This window comes from Nannospalax galili, unplaced genomic scaffold, assembly GCF_000622305.1.
Source record: "Nannospalax galili isolate Female #2095 unplaced genomic scaffold, S.galili_v1.0 scaffold154, whole genome shotgun sequence".
In the NCBI taxonomy this organism is placed as follows: Eukaryota; Metazoa; Chordata; class Mammalia; order Rodentia; family Spalacidae; genus Nannospalax; species Nannospalax galili.
In genome coordinates, this window is record NW_008335281.1 from 2,956,767 (window position 1) to 2,972,495 (window position 15,729).

At 35.9% G+C, this 15,729-nt stretch overlaps 2 protein-coding genes across 2 annotated transcripts in view; both read right to left on the reverse strand.

Annotated features, from left to right (window-relative positions):
• Vta1 (vesicle trafficking 1) overlaps positions 1-5,154 on the reverse strand; it is an 88,386-nt gene extending 83,232 nt beyond the window's left edge. The window contains exon 1 of the mRNA XM_008829829.2: positions 4,989-5,154. Coding sequence (XP_008828051.1) covers positions 4,989-5,100 — 112 coding nt within the window. The 5' untranslated portion in view covers positions 5,101-5,154. The remainder of the gene's footprint in view (positions 1-4,988) is intronic.
• An 8,362-nt stretch (positions 5,155-13,516) lies between these two features.
• Positions 13,517-15,248, reverse strand: Gje1 (gap junction protein epsilon 1). Its single transcript, XM_029561955.1, is given in 5 exon segments — positions 13,517-13,699; positions 13,702-13,938; positions 14,399-14,460; positions 14,463-14,568; positions 15,210-15,248. Coding segments are annotated over 5 exon segments (627 nt in total).
• Between the last annotated feature and the right edge of the window lie 481 nt (positions 15,249-15,729).

Sequence of the window (15,729 nt, forward strand, 5' to 3'; positions counted from 1 at the left end):
CCTAACCCCTAAAAGATTTTAGGGTTACCTCTTCAGAGGGGGGGAATGTTGGAGAGGAGGGAGTGAGCATGGATTTGATCAAAACACCTTATAGGCATGTATGAAATTCTCAATAAAGTTTTTGTAAAAATTAAAAGAAAAAAATCAGTTGCTAAAAAGAGTAAAATTTAACATGCTCAGTTCATTTTGAAGGCAACTACTTAAATCCATGAAGAGGAAGAATTAAAAGAAGAGAATTTTTTATTGTCTGAAGAATACTTCAAACTCATGAGGCAAAACCTATAAAAAACCATGGAAATAAATTGAATTTGCTACCGCCTCCCCCCAAAGAATGTTACTATTCATGTTGGAATTATAATTCTAGGACACCAATGGGCCACAGAGCTTTGCAGCTTTTCCCTTGGATGAAGAAGGCACTTTCACCATTAGTATTTCTCTTGTGTGCTTTCTGATTTATTCTCAACTCTGAATGCCATTCTTTACCAATGAGCACTCAACAAGGAGACAAGGCCATCTAATGAAAATCCTTGCTATTTTGGGGAATTGGAACCCTGTAACACATGGCAAATTTTAACACGAAGCATTACCCTTAACAAATGTATGTATAAATTTAAGGCTCTGAAACACAGAATTTCTCTTTGTGGCCCCTTTAAATCCATCTCCTTGACCCCATAATTAACTCTTCTCAACACTCTCCATCACAGGACTTGGACCTGCAAACTGTCTCCTCCCCTTGAAAAAACCCAAAATGATGGCTGCTAATACCTCAGACCTAGTCTTTTTTCTTTCCTCCCTTCTCTTCCCTCTCTTTTTTGTTTCTGTGATTTGGAGAACTCAGCCTTGAACATGCATGGTACACAACATTCTGAACTCCAAAGATCCATTTCTGACTATTCCTGAAAAAAGACAAACCCCAAGTAACTTCCTGCATTCTTCATCTGCACCCCTGTTATACAAAGTTCTACCCTCTTCCCCAAACTATAATGTTCTTTTGGAACCTCGCATGGTCAGCATTCTGAAATAGAGGCTTGTTTTTTGCTCTGGTGGATTTTCTTCCATAGAAGACTAGGAAAGACAAGAAATGCTATCTAATCCCTCCCATGACACCAGTAAGATGGACTCTCTTTTCTGGACACACTGGAAGATTTTTCACTTCTCTTCCAGGGAAATACACCATGAAAATGCATGAGAAACACAACTTCTTTGTTGAAGTAGGACAAATATGAATAATGTCTAACACAAAAAGAAGTCACATGTTACTGTGCTACCCTGATGAGAGGACCATGCAGGGAGACTACTTTCAGAAAAAAGTCAAGGAAGTTGTGAACTAAGAAGTTGACTAGTTAAGAGCCTGAAGAGGACTTTGGACACTCCAGTTTGAAAAGTACTGGTTTAGTATGTCTAGTGTATAATTACAAAGGAAGAAATCACGGTAAGCAGTCAGATCCACAAATATAGCAGCTGTAGGCCTCATCAGAGAGCAAATACAAATAAAAACATTGAAAGTGTTCAAAGAAATATGCGTGCCATTAGCCAGGCACACAGCACGTTGTATCAACGCCTCCATTTTTATTGAGCTTTGAGAATTCTGAGATTATAGTAATTTGGTTTTCAGAACTACAGTAACTTGCTTTTCTGGATTCTTGTTCTCTCACCCTCATAGCTGATTCAGACAGCCTGACTGCAAGTGTACACAATGGACTAGTTATCAATCACCTGGTATGGAACCTACCTCTTGCCTCTGAAACTTTTAAGAGACTTCCATTCTGCCATGTGGGCCTGAACTTGCCTCAGTTTCCCCACCGTGCTTGTCGTCCTGTCTATGGCATTAATAACTCTTCTAATAAATCTCTTACTCAAAAGGACAATCTGCCTCAGGGCCTCAGCCCCTGTCCCTAAGCTCTAAAACTTTCAATTAAAACATCAGCAATGGGTGAAGGAAGGGGCCCAGAGGGTGCTTACTGCCAAGCCTGACAATCAGTGTTTGATCCCTGAGACTCACATGGTAGAAGGAGAGAACTGACTCCTTCAAGTTGTTCTCTTGCCTCTACAAGTATACCATGGCAACTGGCATAAACACACACAAGAGAGAAGAGAGAGGGAGAGGGGAGAGGGGGAGAGAGAGAGAGAGAGAGAGAGAGAGAGAGAGAGAAAGAAAAAAATGTAATAAAAAAACAGCATCAACAATAACAAGAAACTACCAGAAATGCCCATGAAGACTTGAACACAAAACAAAATACTCAAAAATAGAAAATAAAAGCTGAAGAAATTAATAGATGTGTTAAGTAACAGGATACATGGAACCAAAGACAGGTCTCAAGGAATTTTACAGCTGAAAAATATAGAAAAATCAAGAGACAAGTTAAAAGGGAAAAGTAGAATATATGCATAAAAAATTTCACGAGATAATGATGAAGTAATGATTATATAATAATTTTCCAGAATTGATAAAAGATATCTACCTACATACTTGAGAAACTTTCAGTCTCAAGTAAGTCCACAAAAGAAATCAGGGGCTAGAAAACTAGAATGCATCACAGAGACTGAAAAATTATATAGTTTAAAATCAAGCAGTTTGAGAAAGGACTTCATGGAGAAAAAAACTGTCAGCACATGTAACAAAGGATTTCTATCTATTGTTAAGAAAAGACAGGCCAATAGAAAGATGGGCAACAGGAATTTCAAAAGGAGATCACATGTAGTGAATTAACATATGAAAAGATGAGGAACCTCATTAAGACTCAGAGAATTGCAACTATCACTCCAATGAGATACCCACCATGCACATCCACCAGATTGACAAAAATTAAAAAGTCTAATGACATCAAATGCGAGTTCATCAGAATTAATTTTATCAGTCTTAAACTCTGAATGGACATTATGAATGGACATTATACATGCTTTATACACATCTTCCTAACAAAAATTGTATTACAGCCAAGTGGGCTTTATCATAAAAACGCCAGTTCATAATGCTAGGGAGAGGTATTTCACTGAAATAATAATCAGCATAAAAATTAGATTGCAATGGGCTGAATGGCTTCTACCGAAAAAGGATGTCAAGGAGTTGTGGACTACCAAATTTACCTGCAAGGCTAAGCAGAGAGGACTCAGTTTAGGGGACAGTCATGGTGATAGCTTTTTTTTTTAAACAAAGGAAACTGTGACAAGCTTAGAAACAAAGGGTAGGACTGAGGACAATGACATGGGAACCAAGGATCCAGGGTAGTCACAAAGGTGCCTGAATGGTGCTTGAATAGGGTTAGCTTCAGGGGGAAACAAAGGGCCCTCTTCCAGGGTTCTGACACATTGCTTCTTTGTTATTATCCCATCAGTTTCCCTCCGGGCTCCAGCTATTCCAGAGGTATCCCTGCTTCTCTAGTAAGCTCCTCTCTGGACTTTCAGAGTTCTATTCCTTCTATAAAGAATACAAATAAATGAAAATTTTAAAAAAGAATATTCTTTTCCAAGTGTGCATGATTCCTACCTTTGCCCCTCTGCTTCAACCATCAACTCAGGAAAGTGTGCTCTGAAAATGAAATCCCCTTACACTTTCACTCTTTTCTATTGGCCTTGGACTCCTCCTATTCCCTTTGCCACCTATTCCCTTTGCCACCTAGTTTTTCATCATTACTTTCTAATACTGTTCAACATATGATTATCAGCTAAGTAAATAAATCCCACTGTATGTAAGTTCCCTGAATATGAAATGTTTTCACAGTACCTAGCAATGCTTGGGACAAGATAAAAGGCTCAGTAATTAGAGGCTGAATAAAAGATTACTAGGACTTGCTTGAGGAACTTAAAACATAGTGGAAATAACACTGTAATATCAAAAATGAATGTCAGAATACAGTCATTTCACTGCCTCCAGAAGAGTTTACATCCTAAAATCAGGAGGAGCTTGGCAAATCTCAACCACCTAGTTTCATCATTACTTTCTAATACTGTTCAACATATGATTATCAGCTAAGTAAATAAATCCCACTGTATGTAAGTTCCCTGAATATGAAATGTTTTCACAGTACCTAGCAATGCTTGGGACAAGATAAAAGGCTCAGTAATTAGAGGCTGAATAAAAGATTACTAGGACTTGCTTGAGGAACTTAAAACATAGTGGAAATAACACTGTAATATCAAAAATGAAGGTCAGAATACAGTCATTTCACTGCCTCCAGAAGAGTTTACATCCTAAAATCAGGAGGAGCTTGGCAAATCTCAAAAAAAGGAGGCCATCCTGCACACTGGAGAAATGCGGTACATGTGAGAAAGGCAGGGATACCTGGACCTGGATTTTGCTAACCCTACAACATCCACAATAGAGGACATACCATACTGAACTTCTTCACTCTTAAATGAGACTTATAAAGTCTCTATAAAACTATCCGCACTACTCCCTTTAAGCTAAAACTTGTTTTTCCATCAGCTGTAGATTATACATCTCACATTAAACACCAGGAATGACTGAAAGAAGACTAAAAATTCTTATTGGTATTGATGGGAAAGAGCAGTTTGGATGCAAAACTGGGTTAGAGTCAAATTCAGATACTTAGCAGAACCGTGTATAGGTTTTGGGACAGACTTGCAAGCTGTCATAACTAACCTGCACTTGGTTGTGTTTTCTATTAGCCTATCTTCTTCTCACCCACATCACTATCTTTGCGACCCCCCACTTTGGTTTTAATCTCACTGCAATGCCCCGACTATCCAGGTCATTTCCAGAAAGCAAGCAGCGTTGACGCTCATAGGAGGTCTGGAGCAGTGCTGAGCGTTCAGGAACCCGTGCAGTCTGTTCGGAGGCGCGGAGGCGTGAGCGGCGGGGGCAGCGGCGCAGGGGTTCCGGCTTTCCGGGGACTGGTCCCTGGCGATGCCAGGACGGGCCCGAGGTCAGGGCTCAGGTCCCAAGCCAGGGGGGCGGGGCGGGCCCCAAGGCCGCAGGGCGGCGCGTGAGCGCGGCGGAAGGGCAGGAGAGGCTCGGAAGTACTCACAGTAGTAGGCCACCACCGGGTCCCGCTTGTCGTGCTCCTGAGCTGTCCTCAGATGATGCTGTATGCTCTTAAACTGCGCGGGGAGCGGCGGCAGCGGGGCCAGCGCGGCCATCTCCTCTCCAGGAAGCACCACTTCCTAGTCGCCGGCCTCCGACACTTCCGCTTCCGCCCGGGCAGACGTACTAGCGCGCTTAGGCAAACCCCTGCTTACTTTTCCGTTGCTCAGCAACGTTGTGGACTACGAATTCCCAGTGGAGACAATCTTAGCTGATTGGCTCAAGGCAATTAAAACCCGGTGGACTCAGAGCGACTTGGGTTGGCACGGCACCATCGCCCTCTGCTGGTAGGAGAAAGAGAAGTACTTTTTGTTCCTGCTTGGGATAAAAAGAAGGCGAGAAAGGAAAAATAAGAAAATCATGTTTAATGACTGGGAGAAAAAAGTGTGATTGCCTTTGGCATCATTCCGCATTTATAACTATCACATTCCGCATTTATAACTATCACTTTCTCAATATTAATACTGTCCTTAGTAAATTCGTGTGTGTGCGTGTGTGTGTGTGTGTGTGTGTGTGTGTGTGTGTGTGTGTGTTGTTGGGAATTGAACCTATGGCCGCTAACATTCTAGGTAAGCACTGTATATAACTAAACTACACCCTCAGCTTTTAATGTTTTTCTTTTTATTATGACACAGAGTCTCGCTGTTAGCCAGGTGTACCCGGACTTGAAATTCATTGCTTCAGCCTTCCCCTAGAAGGATTAGTTTGCTCATAGCTGGCTCATAAGCCACATATCTTTGTAAGGTAATTTTAATAACACAAATTATTTGTGCAATAAAATTTTATAAACGTTCACAAACAAGTTCACCTTGCAGTCTTTCTAAAACAATGGGAACACTCCTATGAGGAAATTTGGAACTGGAGACAGCCACCTGTTTGATTTTAGAAACTTTAATTTTAATTCTTGCATGAGAAGTACTATGCTTAAGTTTTAAATTACGAATTTACATGTTGATACATTGAATTAAATCACCAAAATTAAGTACTAGACATATGAGCATCAGTGGATTTGGACTTTGCTCTGATCTGGCTAGTATATTTTATAGAGAACAAATAATATGCAGGTTTAATTAGACACAAAGGATGATGAAGAATTTGGAAAAAAATTTTCCAAAAGAATTTTCACATCATCTTAATACTTGCTAAAAGAGAGTGTCAAAGACTTAATACTTCTGAATCATGTCCATTTACAGTATGCCCCAGCTTTTTCTTCTATCAATGATACCAATTCTTTAAAAATTTTTTAAATTTTATTTTCATTTTGTATGTATGAGTATTTTGCCTGCATGTACATACACCACACATTGCACATTATCCTATTTTAATTCTATTTATGTAGTTTTTAAATTTATTTATTTATTTTTATATGTATGAATGCTTTGCCTAGGTGGATATATGTGCACTATGTGCATGCAATGCCCTTGAAGTCAGAAGAGGGCCTTGGATCCTCTGGAACTGGAGTTATGGATGGTTACCTGCCATGTGGGTGCTGGAAATTCAACCCGGGTCATCTGAAAGAGCAGCCAGTGCTCTTAACCACTGAGCCATCTCTCTACCCCAGTGATACCAATTCTTTCTCTCCTTTCCAGTACATAATACCGTTATTTATCTGGATTGATTCTGATCTGGATTAATTTTGGTTTGAAGTCTGTCAGATATCAGAATAACTACACCACATGTACTTGTTTCCCATCTACTTAGTAGGGTTACTAACATCCTCTGTGTCTCAATTTCTGGTTGACTTTTCCAGAGAGGTGTTTTTTGGATAGAACAAATAGCTGTTGGCCTTTTTTTTTTTTTTAAGATAGTTTATCTGTGTATGTGTGGATGCTCAAAGGGACCAGAAGAGGGTATTGGATTCCCTGGAGCTAGAGTTACAGGTTGTTGTGAGCTGCCTGCTGTGGGTGCTGGGACTGAATTTGGGTTCTCTGGAAGATCAGAACCCACTCTTAACTGCTGAGTCATCTCTTCAGCCCCTAAATCTTTAATCCAGCCACCCAGTCTGCATTTTTAAATGGGGAGTCATTTGAACTTCAGCTTATTATTGAGAAGGATTTGCTAATTCCTGTGTTTTCTTCTTTTTCTGGTTAGTTTGTTCTTTCCTTCCTCTATTAGTATTAAGGGGTTGCTGGCTTTGACATGACGAATTTTTCCTAACTCTCTTGTTCAAGTGTCCCTTTCATGAACAGGATTCAAGCCTGTGCTTTCTTTTAGATTTCAATAATAAAATTTAGGAATCACTTGCAAATTTCTACAAAAATCACTGAGATTTTGCCTGGGATTGTATGGAGTTTGAAGATCAATTTGAGGTAATTGAAGATTGAAGTGATTAAGGCTACCAAACATGCATGGCCTGATATGCTCAATTTTCTGTTATTGTTTCTTTCAGGACTATTGCATAGTTTTTATTGTACATGTCCAGCAAATATGCGCTAAATTTTTTCCTATGTGTTTTATGGTTCTTGAGTATATTATAAATAAAAATATTTTTACAAATTCAAATCAAGTACTTTATTACTATAAAACAATGTTGACTTGGATGTATTTCATTATTCTGGTAGTTTTTGTGTATTTTAAAGAATTTTCTATGTACATGATTATATCTGTCAATAGAGATGATTCTTCTTTTCTAATCTGCATATCTTTTCTTTTTTGTTTTATTGCACTTACTGAATAAATCATTGAGCATATATACATATTTATCCTTCTCCTAATCAGCTACAGTTCAAATGTGACCAAAGTAGTAAAAGTGCAAATTTTTCCCTATGCCCAGACCATGAAGAAAATTGTTCATTTTTGGGGGGTACTTAGAAATATTTCATTACATACTTTTTATCAAATTTAGGTAATCCAGACTTAGTTTTGTTTTTCGACTGGAAATGACTGTAAACATTAACCGAATGCCTTTATCTGCACTTGTTAAGATGACGATGTGGTTTTCATCCTTTATTTTAAAAATACAGTTCAATTACATCAGTTGACTTTCAAGTGTTAAAACAATCTTTCATTTCCAGGATAAAGCCAACTTGGACGTGTTTTATTTGTACATAAGTAGCTGGATTACCTTTGCTAATATATTTTTCCTAGGAATTTTTATACCAAAATTATGCTTGTCTCATTAAGCAAAATGGAAAATATTTTCTAATCATTCCTACATTTGCTCTTACTCAATGTGGGGAAAACTTTTTCTTTTCATTCTTAATAAGATTTTGTAATATTATCTCTTCCTTAAATATTTGATGAAATGACCACCAGAGATATCATCTGGATCTAGACTTCTTCATGAGGAAGATTTGAATTTTAGTTTATCTAGTAGATTTAGGTATATTTGTATTTTCTATGTGTTTTATCAGTTTCTCTTGATTAATTAATATATTTTTCAGGAAATTTGTCATTTCATCTAAGTATAAAATTATTACATTCTTCAAGTACCTTTATGATCATTTTAATGTACTATCCTTTTTATTTATTATATGCATAATTTTCTGTTTCTCTTGTATCACCTTGGACTGTCTAACTAAAACCTTATTAGTTTTATTAAACTTTTAAAGAATCATCCTTTTGTTTAGCGCCTTTTTCATTTACCTTTAGATTTCATGTTTCTATGTTTCATGTGCTTGATTCTTTGTTTTTCTTTTGTAGAGAAATACATTCGTGTCATTTGCACATGTTTTAATAGAGTTATTTGGTTTGTTGAGTCATGGGAATTAATACATTATGAATCCCCACTAGATAGGTTTATAGTTTACTAAATTTTACCCAATTAAATTTTGTCTTCTTGTGTTTATTTCATGATCATATTTTTAAGGCAAATTTTTAAAATTGAAATTTTGTGTATTTCATACAGAACATCTCAGTGGTGTTAGCATGCACAGGACCAGTGCAAACTCAAACAGACAAAAACCCAGCATAGAACTGGGGAAATGGACAGCAGACCCCAATTTTAGCTGAAGAAATATTGACAACTGATTACTACTGGGTGAGGAAGAGCTGATCTTCCTAAAGGGAGAGACTCTTGATAAGCTGACTAGACCTCAGTGGATGAATTTGCACTGAAGAACGTCTGGGAACACAAACTTGACATAATAGGAATGTATGAATTACAGTGCGAGGGGGGCGGTTATGGGAGGGTGCCAGTGGGGAAGGGAGTATAAAGATGACTATTAATTTCTTTATTTAACTGTTTGTTTTGCTAATTTCTTAAGGTAAGAAGCTTAAACTGTCTTATATTTTTTCAAACATAATATTTAGAACCCTCTGTTTTATGTTTTATGTTTTAATTCTTGGCTTTAGTTCTTTTCACTAATTTAGATACATTCTTTTTTCATTATCATTTGGTATGAAGTATCTTTTAGTTTCCTATCCAAATAAAATTTTTAACATTGACTTTTCAAACATTTAGACATTTGCTTAGCTCATTATTTCTACTTGTAGTTGGCTTCAGTTGTGACCAGAAAATACACTCTGTATGCTTTAAGTCTTTGAGAATTTCTTATGTCTTACCAAATGGCCTCTGTAAATTATCCACATAACAGTTGAATAGGCAATATATTATTCTACTCTTGGGTGGAATGTTCTATAAATGTTAGTTCAAGTTGCTTATTAGTAACACTTAATTCCCCTATGTCCTTTCTAATATCATTTACTTTTTCAATTACCTACTTCTAAGTGCTGAAATCTTCATCTGTAATTTGATTTGTTTTTATCTTTGCTTCTGATGCTGTGACTGATGGAATACACATTAGGGCTATTATCTTTCCAGAAGCAGTTAAAGTTTATTAGGAAACACATCTTCAACCCATGCCGTTATTTCTTCCTTACTTGGGTTTTCTTATATTAATATAGCCGCTTGTGACTGCTGGTGCTTAGTTGCATGTCTTTTTCAGTTTTTATTATGTGGTCATAAATATTTAAGTCTTCTGAATGTTCAATCTTTAAATATGTAGAAGTATTTGAAATGGAGTTGTCATTGATAATTTGGTCTGACTTACACACACACACACACACACACACACACACACACACACATGCAGAGACACACACACTTAAATAACCTCTGTCCTTTTATGGCTGCTGTAGCTATTGACATATTTGGGTTTAAGTCCATAACCTTGTTTTGTTTGTCTCATCTGTTTCTGTTCTTTTTTCTTTTGCAACATGTAGAATCTATTGAATTTTTTTATTATTCCATTTAATTTTCTTAGTTGTATTGTTAATCAAAATTTTTGTTGTTCTTACATTTTATAGTATATCTGCAAGATATTTTAAAATTATCATAGTATACTTTAAATCATAATATACAACTTTACTTATGTTATATAAATGTTACAATAGTAAGTGTGTACATTTGGTTTGGTTTATCAGATATTCATATATTTTATTAATTTACCTGCCTGTTTTAGATTTATTTATCTAGTCTACATTGTGTTTTAATTTATAGATGCTTGTTTCCTTATTAAATTATTCTTGTTCTTAGTTTTATTTTGAAGGTTGCTTTTCTTTTGAAGTTTTTATGTGTGCTCTTGAAATACTTTTGTAGTGTTTTGTTAATGATTGATGTATTTTTAGGTGTGTTTTTCTGTGCATTATAAGTTTAGTTCTCGCTTATGGGTTTCTATATGGAATAATCTGACTTTTATTCATTTAAGATCTAATAAACCAGTTCAAATTACCTATTTGATATAAAAGAATTTTATAAACAGTTTAAAAATATAGTTTCATAGTTAGGTATTTGTTTAGTTTTAAACAAAGGAATTATTTGCACAAGTGCACCTGTGTCATGCAATGCCCACGGAGGACAGAAGAGGGCGCCAGATTCCCTGGAACTGGAGTTACAGTTTTTAGCCTCCAAATGGGTGCTGGAATTTGAAACCTGGTCCTCTGTAAGAGCAGCCAGTGCTCTTAACCGCTGAGCAGTCTCTCCAGGTATTCTTATTAATTGCTGCTATATTTTCATTTAGGTGAGAAAAAGATTTTTTATATTTGAATCTGAATTTTATATATAGCTGTTACTATCCATAATAATATAGCTTTGCCTTAATAATCTTGATGTAGAACTAATAAAATGAAATGATAGAACAATAGGTCAGTAAGTAAAGAGGCATCCAAGAAATTCTTACCTTATACATATCTTTAAATATAATAATATATATTTACTCTGTTTTGTTTTGCTGTAACAGAATATTACAGATTGGAGAAATTACAAAGAAAATTAATTTATATTTTATAATTCCAGAGGCTGAGAAGTTCAGGTAAAAAGGAATGGTATCTACAGAGGAGTCTAATGGTACCATACCGTGGCAGAGGACATCACATGTTTAGAGTGAGAGGAGGAGTGGGCTAAACTTACTTTCACAACAAACTCAGTCTTCTGATATTGAACCATTCCCTGGAGGGAATGCAGGATTCTCAGATAAACAATTGGCTTGAGGATTAAGTTTCTAACATATAAACATTGGAAGACATGTTCAAACTGTATCATCACTGCTTACTTAAAAAGTAGAGGGAAGGAAGTGTGCTTTCAGTGGCTTAGAGATGCAGCCTGCTATATTGTTAGTGTCGGAGGTAGAGTCCAAGAACTCCAAGGTGGCTAGAGTTTAAAGGATATGGTGAAGTTGAGGGGACAGTGGACAAAGCAGATCATTTCAGATGTCTGGAGCAGTTTTTCAACTGAGTCTTTACTTATGTAGCACCTTAAAATGTACATACAGGAAAAGAACTACTTGAAGGCTTTTAAGGAACAGTACCCCAAATTCACATAGGACTGCGAATAGATTCTCTCAGGGTGAGGCCAGAAATCAAGATTTGGCGAGTGATAGAAAGGTAATTTGCTAATCCACAGAGCCCTCAAAAGGCTTTGCCTTCTTAACAGAGCAAAAGTAGTCCTGCAGTAGGGACTATACTGATCTCACTTAACAAAGCTTTGTAGGAACCTGAATCAAGCATCTATTTCTGAGAAATTCCACAATTTTCCAGAACAAAATTTGAGAATATGGGTAGAAAATGCTGTATTGCATCCAGGCAAAGTGAAAGACATAAAATATGAACCCAGATGACCTGTGTGTTGGTGGGACTAATGGTGGAGATTGTCTACCTTGGATGTAAGCAGCAAAGGAGTATCTTAGCTGTAAAAATATAAATAAAGTATTACAAGATTAAATATGCTTAGTAATTCATGCTTAGTAATACCAAGGGCCAATGATTCTAAGTAATAACTGAACAAATATTCTTTCTTTTCAGAGTGATGGGTTATTACACTAGTCATCACTGTCTTAGTAAGCCACTGGACCACCCATCAAAGTGATCTTATAGGGTACTTGAATTTAATTTTTAAAACTTGAACTCTAAATGTAGTACATATTAAATAATAGGTCCTCAATAGCCACTTGTTGAATGAAACAAGGTTTGATTTCCTTCTGTACTTTCATGTGGACCAAGCTCAATGATTTAAAATTCTAAATGTAGAATTTCATCATATCAGACATAAGATAAACAGTGCTTAATCAATTTCAGAATACAAAGGCCAGAAAAGGGTGTTGGATCCCCTGGAACTGGAGTTACAAAGAGCTGTTAGTTGCCATATGGGTCTTCTGCAAGATCAACCAGTGCTTTTAACTGCTGAGCCATCTCTCCAGCCCTGGCATAAAGATTTTTAAATTATATAAAGTGAAGATGATAATATGGGTAGATAGAAAGAAATGCACTTAATTTACATAAAATTACCCATGTAACAATTTCATAGCTATTGAGAAATTGTAGCTTAATAGAAACCAAATTTTCTATTTCAATAATTTTAAATATGGAAGTTATTGTTACTGGATATATGGGAATAACAAGATATAGGGAAGCCATGCACAATATTTTTCCATAGCAGTTTATTTGATAGCTATATCTTCATAATCATTTAAATTTAAAATTTCAGGGAAACAATATGAGTTTAATATTAAGAATGCGATTGTTTATTTAAGTTAGTGATCAAACAACTGAACTGCTCTTTAATAATTACTTGATATGTTTTGTGTTTTAAGTTATATTTTACACAAATGTGAAGATAATTAAGTTCAAAGTTAAAGCTGCATAGTTCAGTGGAAAGGAAAATAGGTAAGACTAGATTCTGGTTTGGATGGATGACTTAAGGCACATAAAGAGGCATCTCTGAGCATCAGTATCCATTCTGTAACAGAGATAATAAGTTTCTCTGGCCACAAAATACTACAGGCAGTTAAGATGCTGTATGTTAGAGAAGCCTGTAAAATTGCACTTTTAAAATGAGTTAACATTAGTTCTACATACACATTGTTATTTTTAAAAGTGATAAGATTAAAATACAAGGAAGTATTTGATCAAAAATTCATGGTATCATATTTTCTAGTGCACACAAACTTCAGACATGCCAAAATGTAAAGAACATATGAAATTGAGGTACTTGATGGATAAGATGAAACTGAATATGAATGACTGATAGATAGGTAACTATGGCATGATAATAGGTAACCAATCCTTGTCATTGTTTAAAGAGAAAAGTCTTCTAAAAATGATCTAAAAACCCTCAGCAACACACAATACCATTGTGATTACAGTAAATTTATACATTGCAATGAGAAAAATAGTGTTTTCAAAGTGTTCTGGAACCATGCATTTTATAATAGTTTCTTTTAACCAAGAGATCCATCATCACACAAGTAAGTAGGTTTCACTTGGAAACCAAAGAGGTGGATCTGAAGCCAAAATGCGATCACCTCTAGACTAATTCTTAGTAAGACTGAGAGGATATAAATCATAGTATGCATGGGCTTTTGAAGAATGCATTCTTGGTTGATGCTTTTACATGCAGTATAAAGGTGGAAAATAGCTCCAGGAAGCAAGACAATCACTAGCTGTAATGCCCAGAATACCTAAAATATCAGAAATATCTTAGTCAAACAGATGAGCAACATGTGTCACAAAAAAAACCTAAAAATTCATGGATTCGGCAGATGCTAATTTAAAAATTACAAATTTCAAAATACCTTATAAATAATAAAAATACAATAAACCTAGTAATGTTGGCACATCTCATTTTATTACTAAGATACTTAGAGCTTTAAACATATGGTAGTTGAAAACATGACCACATTTTACTTTCATTGTCTATCCGTAGATACTAATAAACTAATTGATGTTAATATCTACCTACTTTCTGTATTCTAAATACACCAATAGATAATAGAACTCTGAGTGTTGGGAGGCATTTCTAATCAATTCAAATTATTTTGTCGGAAATACAAAATCAATTAAAGATATACTTCTCAAAAATATAGACAACAATACTGTATCTGTTGTGGAGTCAGTTTGTATATACATTAAAAAACTTACTTGGGGAGTTATTGGCCTGAACTGATTGTAACAGAAGAGATTTATCTCTTTTGTCCTCGGTCACAGCTGAAGTGCAAAGCCTCATTTCCATAAACTGCAAAGCCTAATGCTCCAAGGAAGAACATTCACAGAGATCCAAAGAAGGGAGTGTGGAATTGTTGGAGGTTTAACTTATGATTGTTGAGGGGCGGGATTGGTTAAAAACAGACAAACATTAAAAGATGACATTTTAAAGGATGTTTTAATGATCACAGTTTTACAATGTTAAGATTTGAAAAGGTTTGAAGTAAAATAGACACTGTGAGATTATCAAATCCAATATAAACCCCGCATTATCAAATTTCTCATGCCTTTTAAATCTTAAGTTACAAAATGCAATAGACAAACAGGCATATATTGCCAATCAATTGGGCAATTGTAGAAATACTTTAAACAGTTTTAAATTCAATTCAATTCCTCTTGTAATCCCTCTGAAATAAAACCATGAAAATCTTAGACTATCCAATGTCTCTTTCGGAAAGTTAGTTGAAAAATCAATACTCACACACACCATCTTAACGACAAAACAATGTTTAGTTATGGCAAGTTTATTTTCTACTTCTTAATACCAAATTAGGAGTACTTTAATCAATGGATGAAAGTAGTTCTAGAGTTTATTTATAATTTTAAATTCAGGATATTTGACAGTCTATGATTTTTATTTGCTGTCCATAAATTTAGAGGAACTTATTCATCAACACTCACGCAAATCAAGTTAAAATACACAGACAAAAAAAAAGTCATACAATTGATTTTCTTGTTTGCTACTTACACATCCTTCACAGAAGTTCTTGATGTAATTTAGAGACATCTTTCAGGAGCTGTTATCCTGGCATGCCTGTGGTTTATTGTTAACCCACATTGTCAGTTTGCTTCTGCCAGAATCAGACTCTTACAATGTCTCTTGACTTACACATTAGAAACTACCCATCACTGCAAATTTCTCTCCCCTCCTCATTTTCCTTTTATTTTTTCCCCTCATAGATCTCTGGGGCCCCAGTCAACTTTCCTATCTCCACCCCAAAACAAAACAAAAACAAGGAAACAAAAGCAGAGGGCATGTGGTAAATCTAATAATCCCTTGGCTTGCAGGATCAGCAGAGTCAGCCAGCCAGGAGTGCCAGCAAAGCAGGCCAGCAGGCAGATGCTTTGAGCACCCAGGGGCTCTTCCACTTCTTGAGAATTGCCTAGATATAACTAGTAAACTCTGTTGTCTGGGGTGTCATTAGGTGTGTTCTAAAGTGCATTTTCTTTTCTTGCTATTTTGCCATGAAATATATCTAAGTTCGACC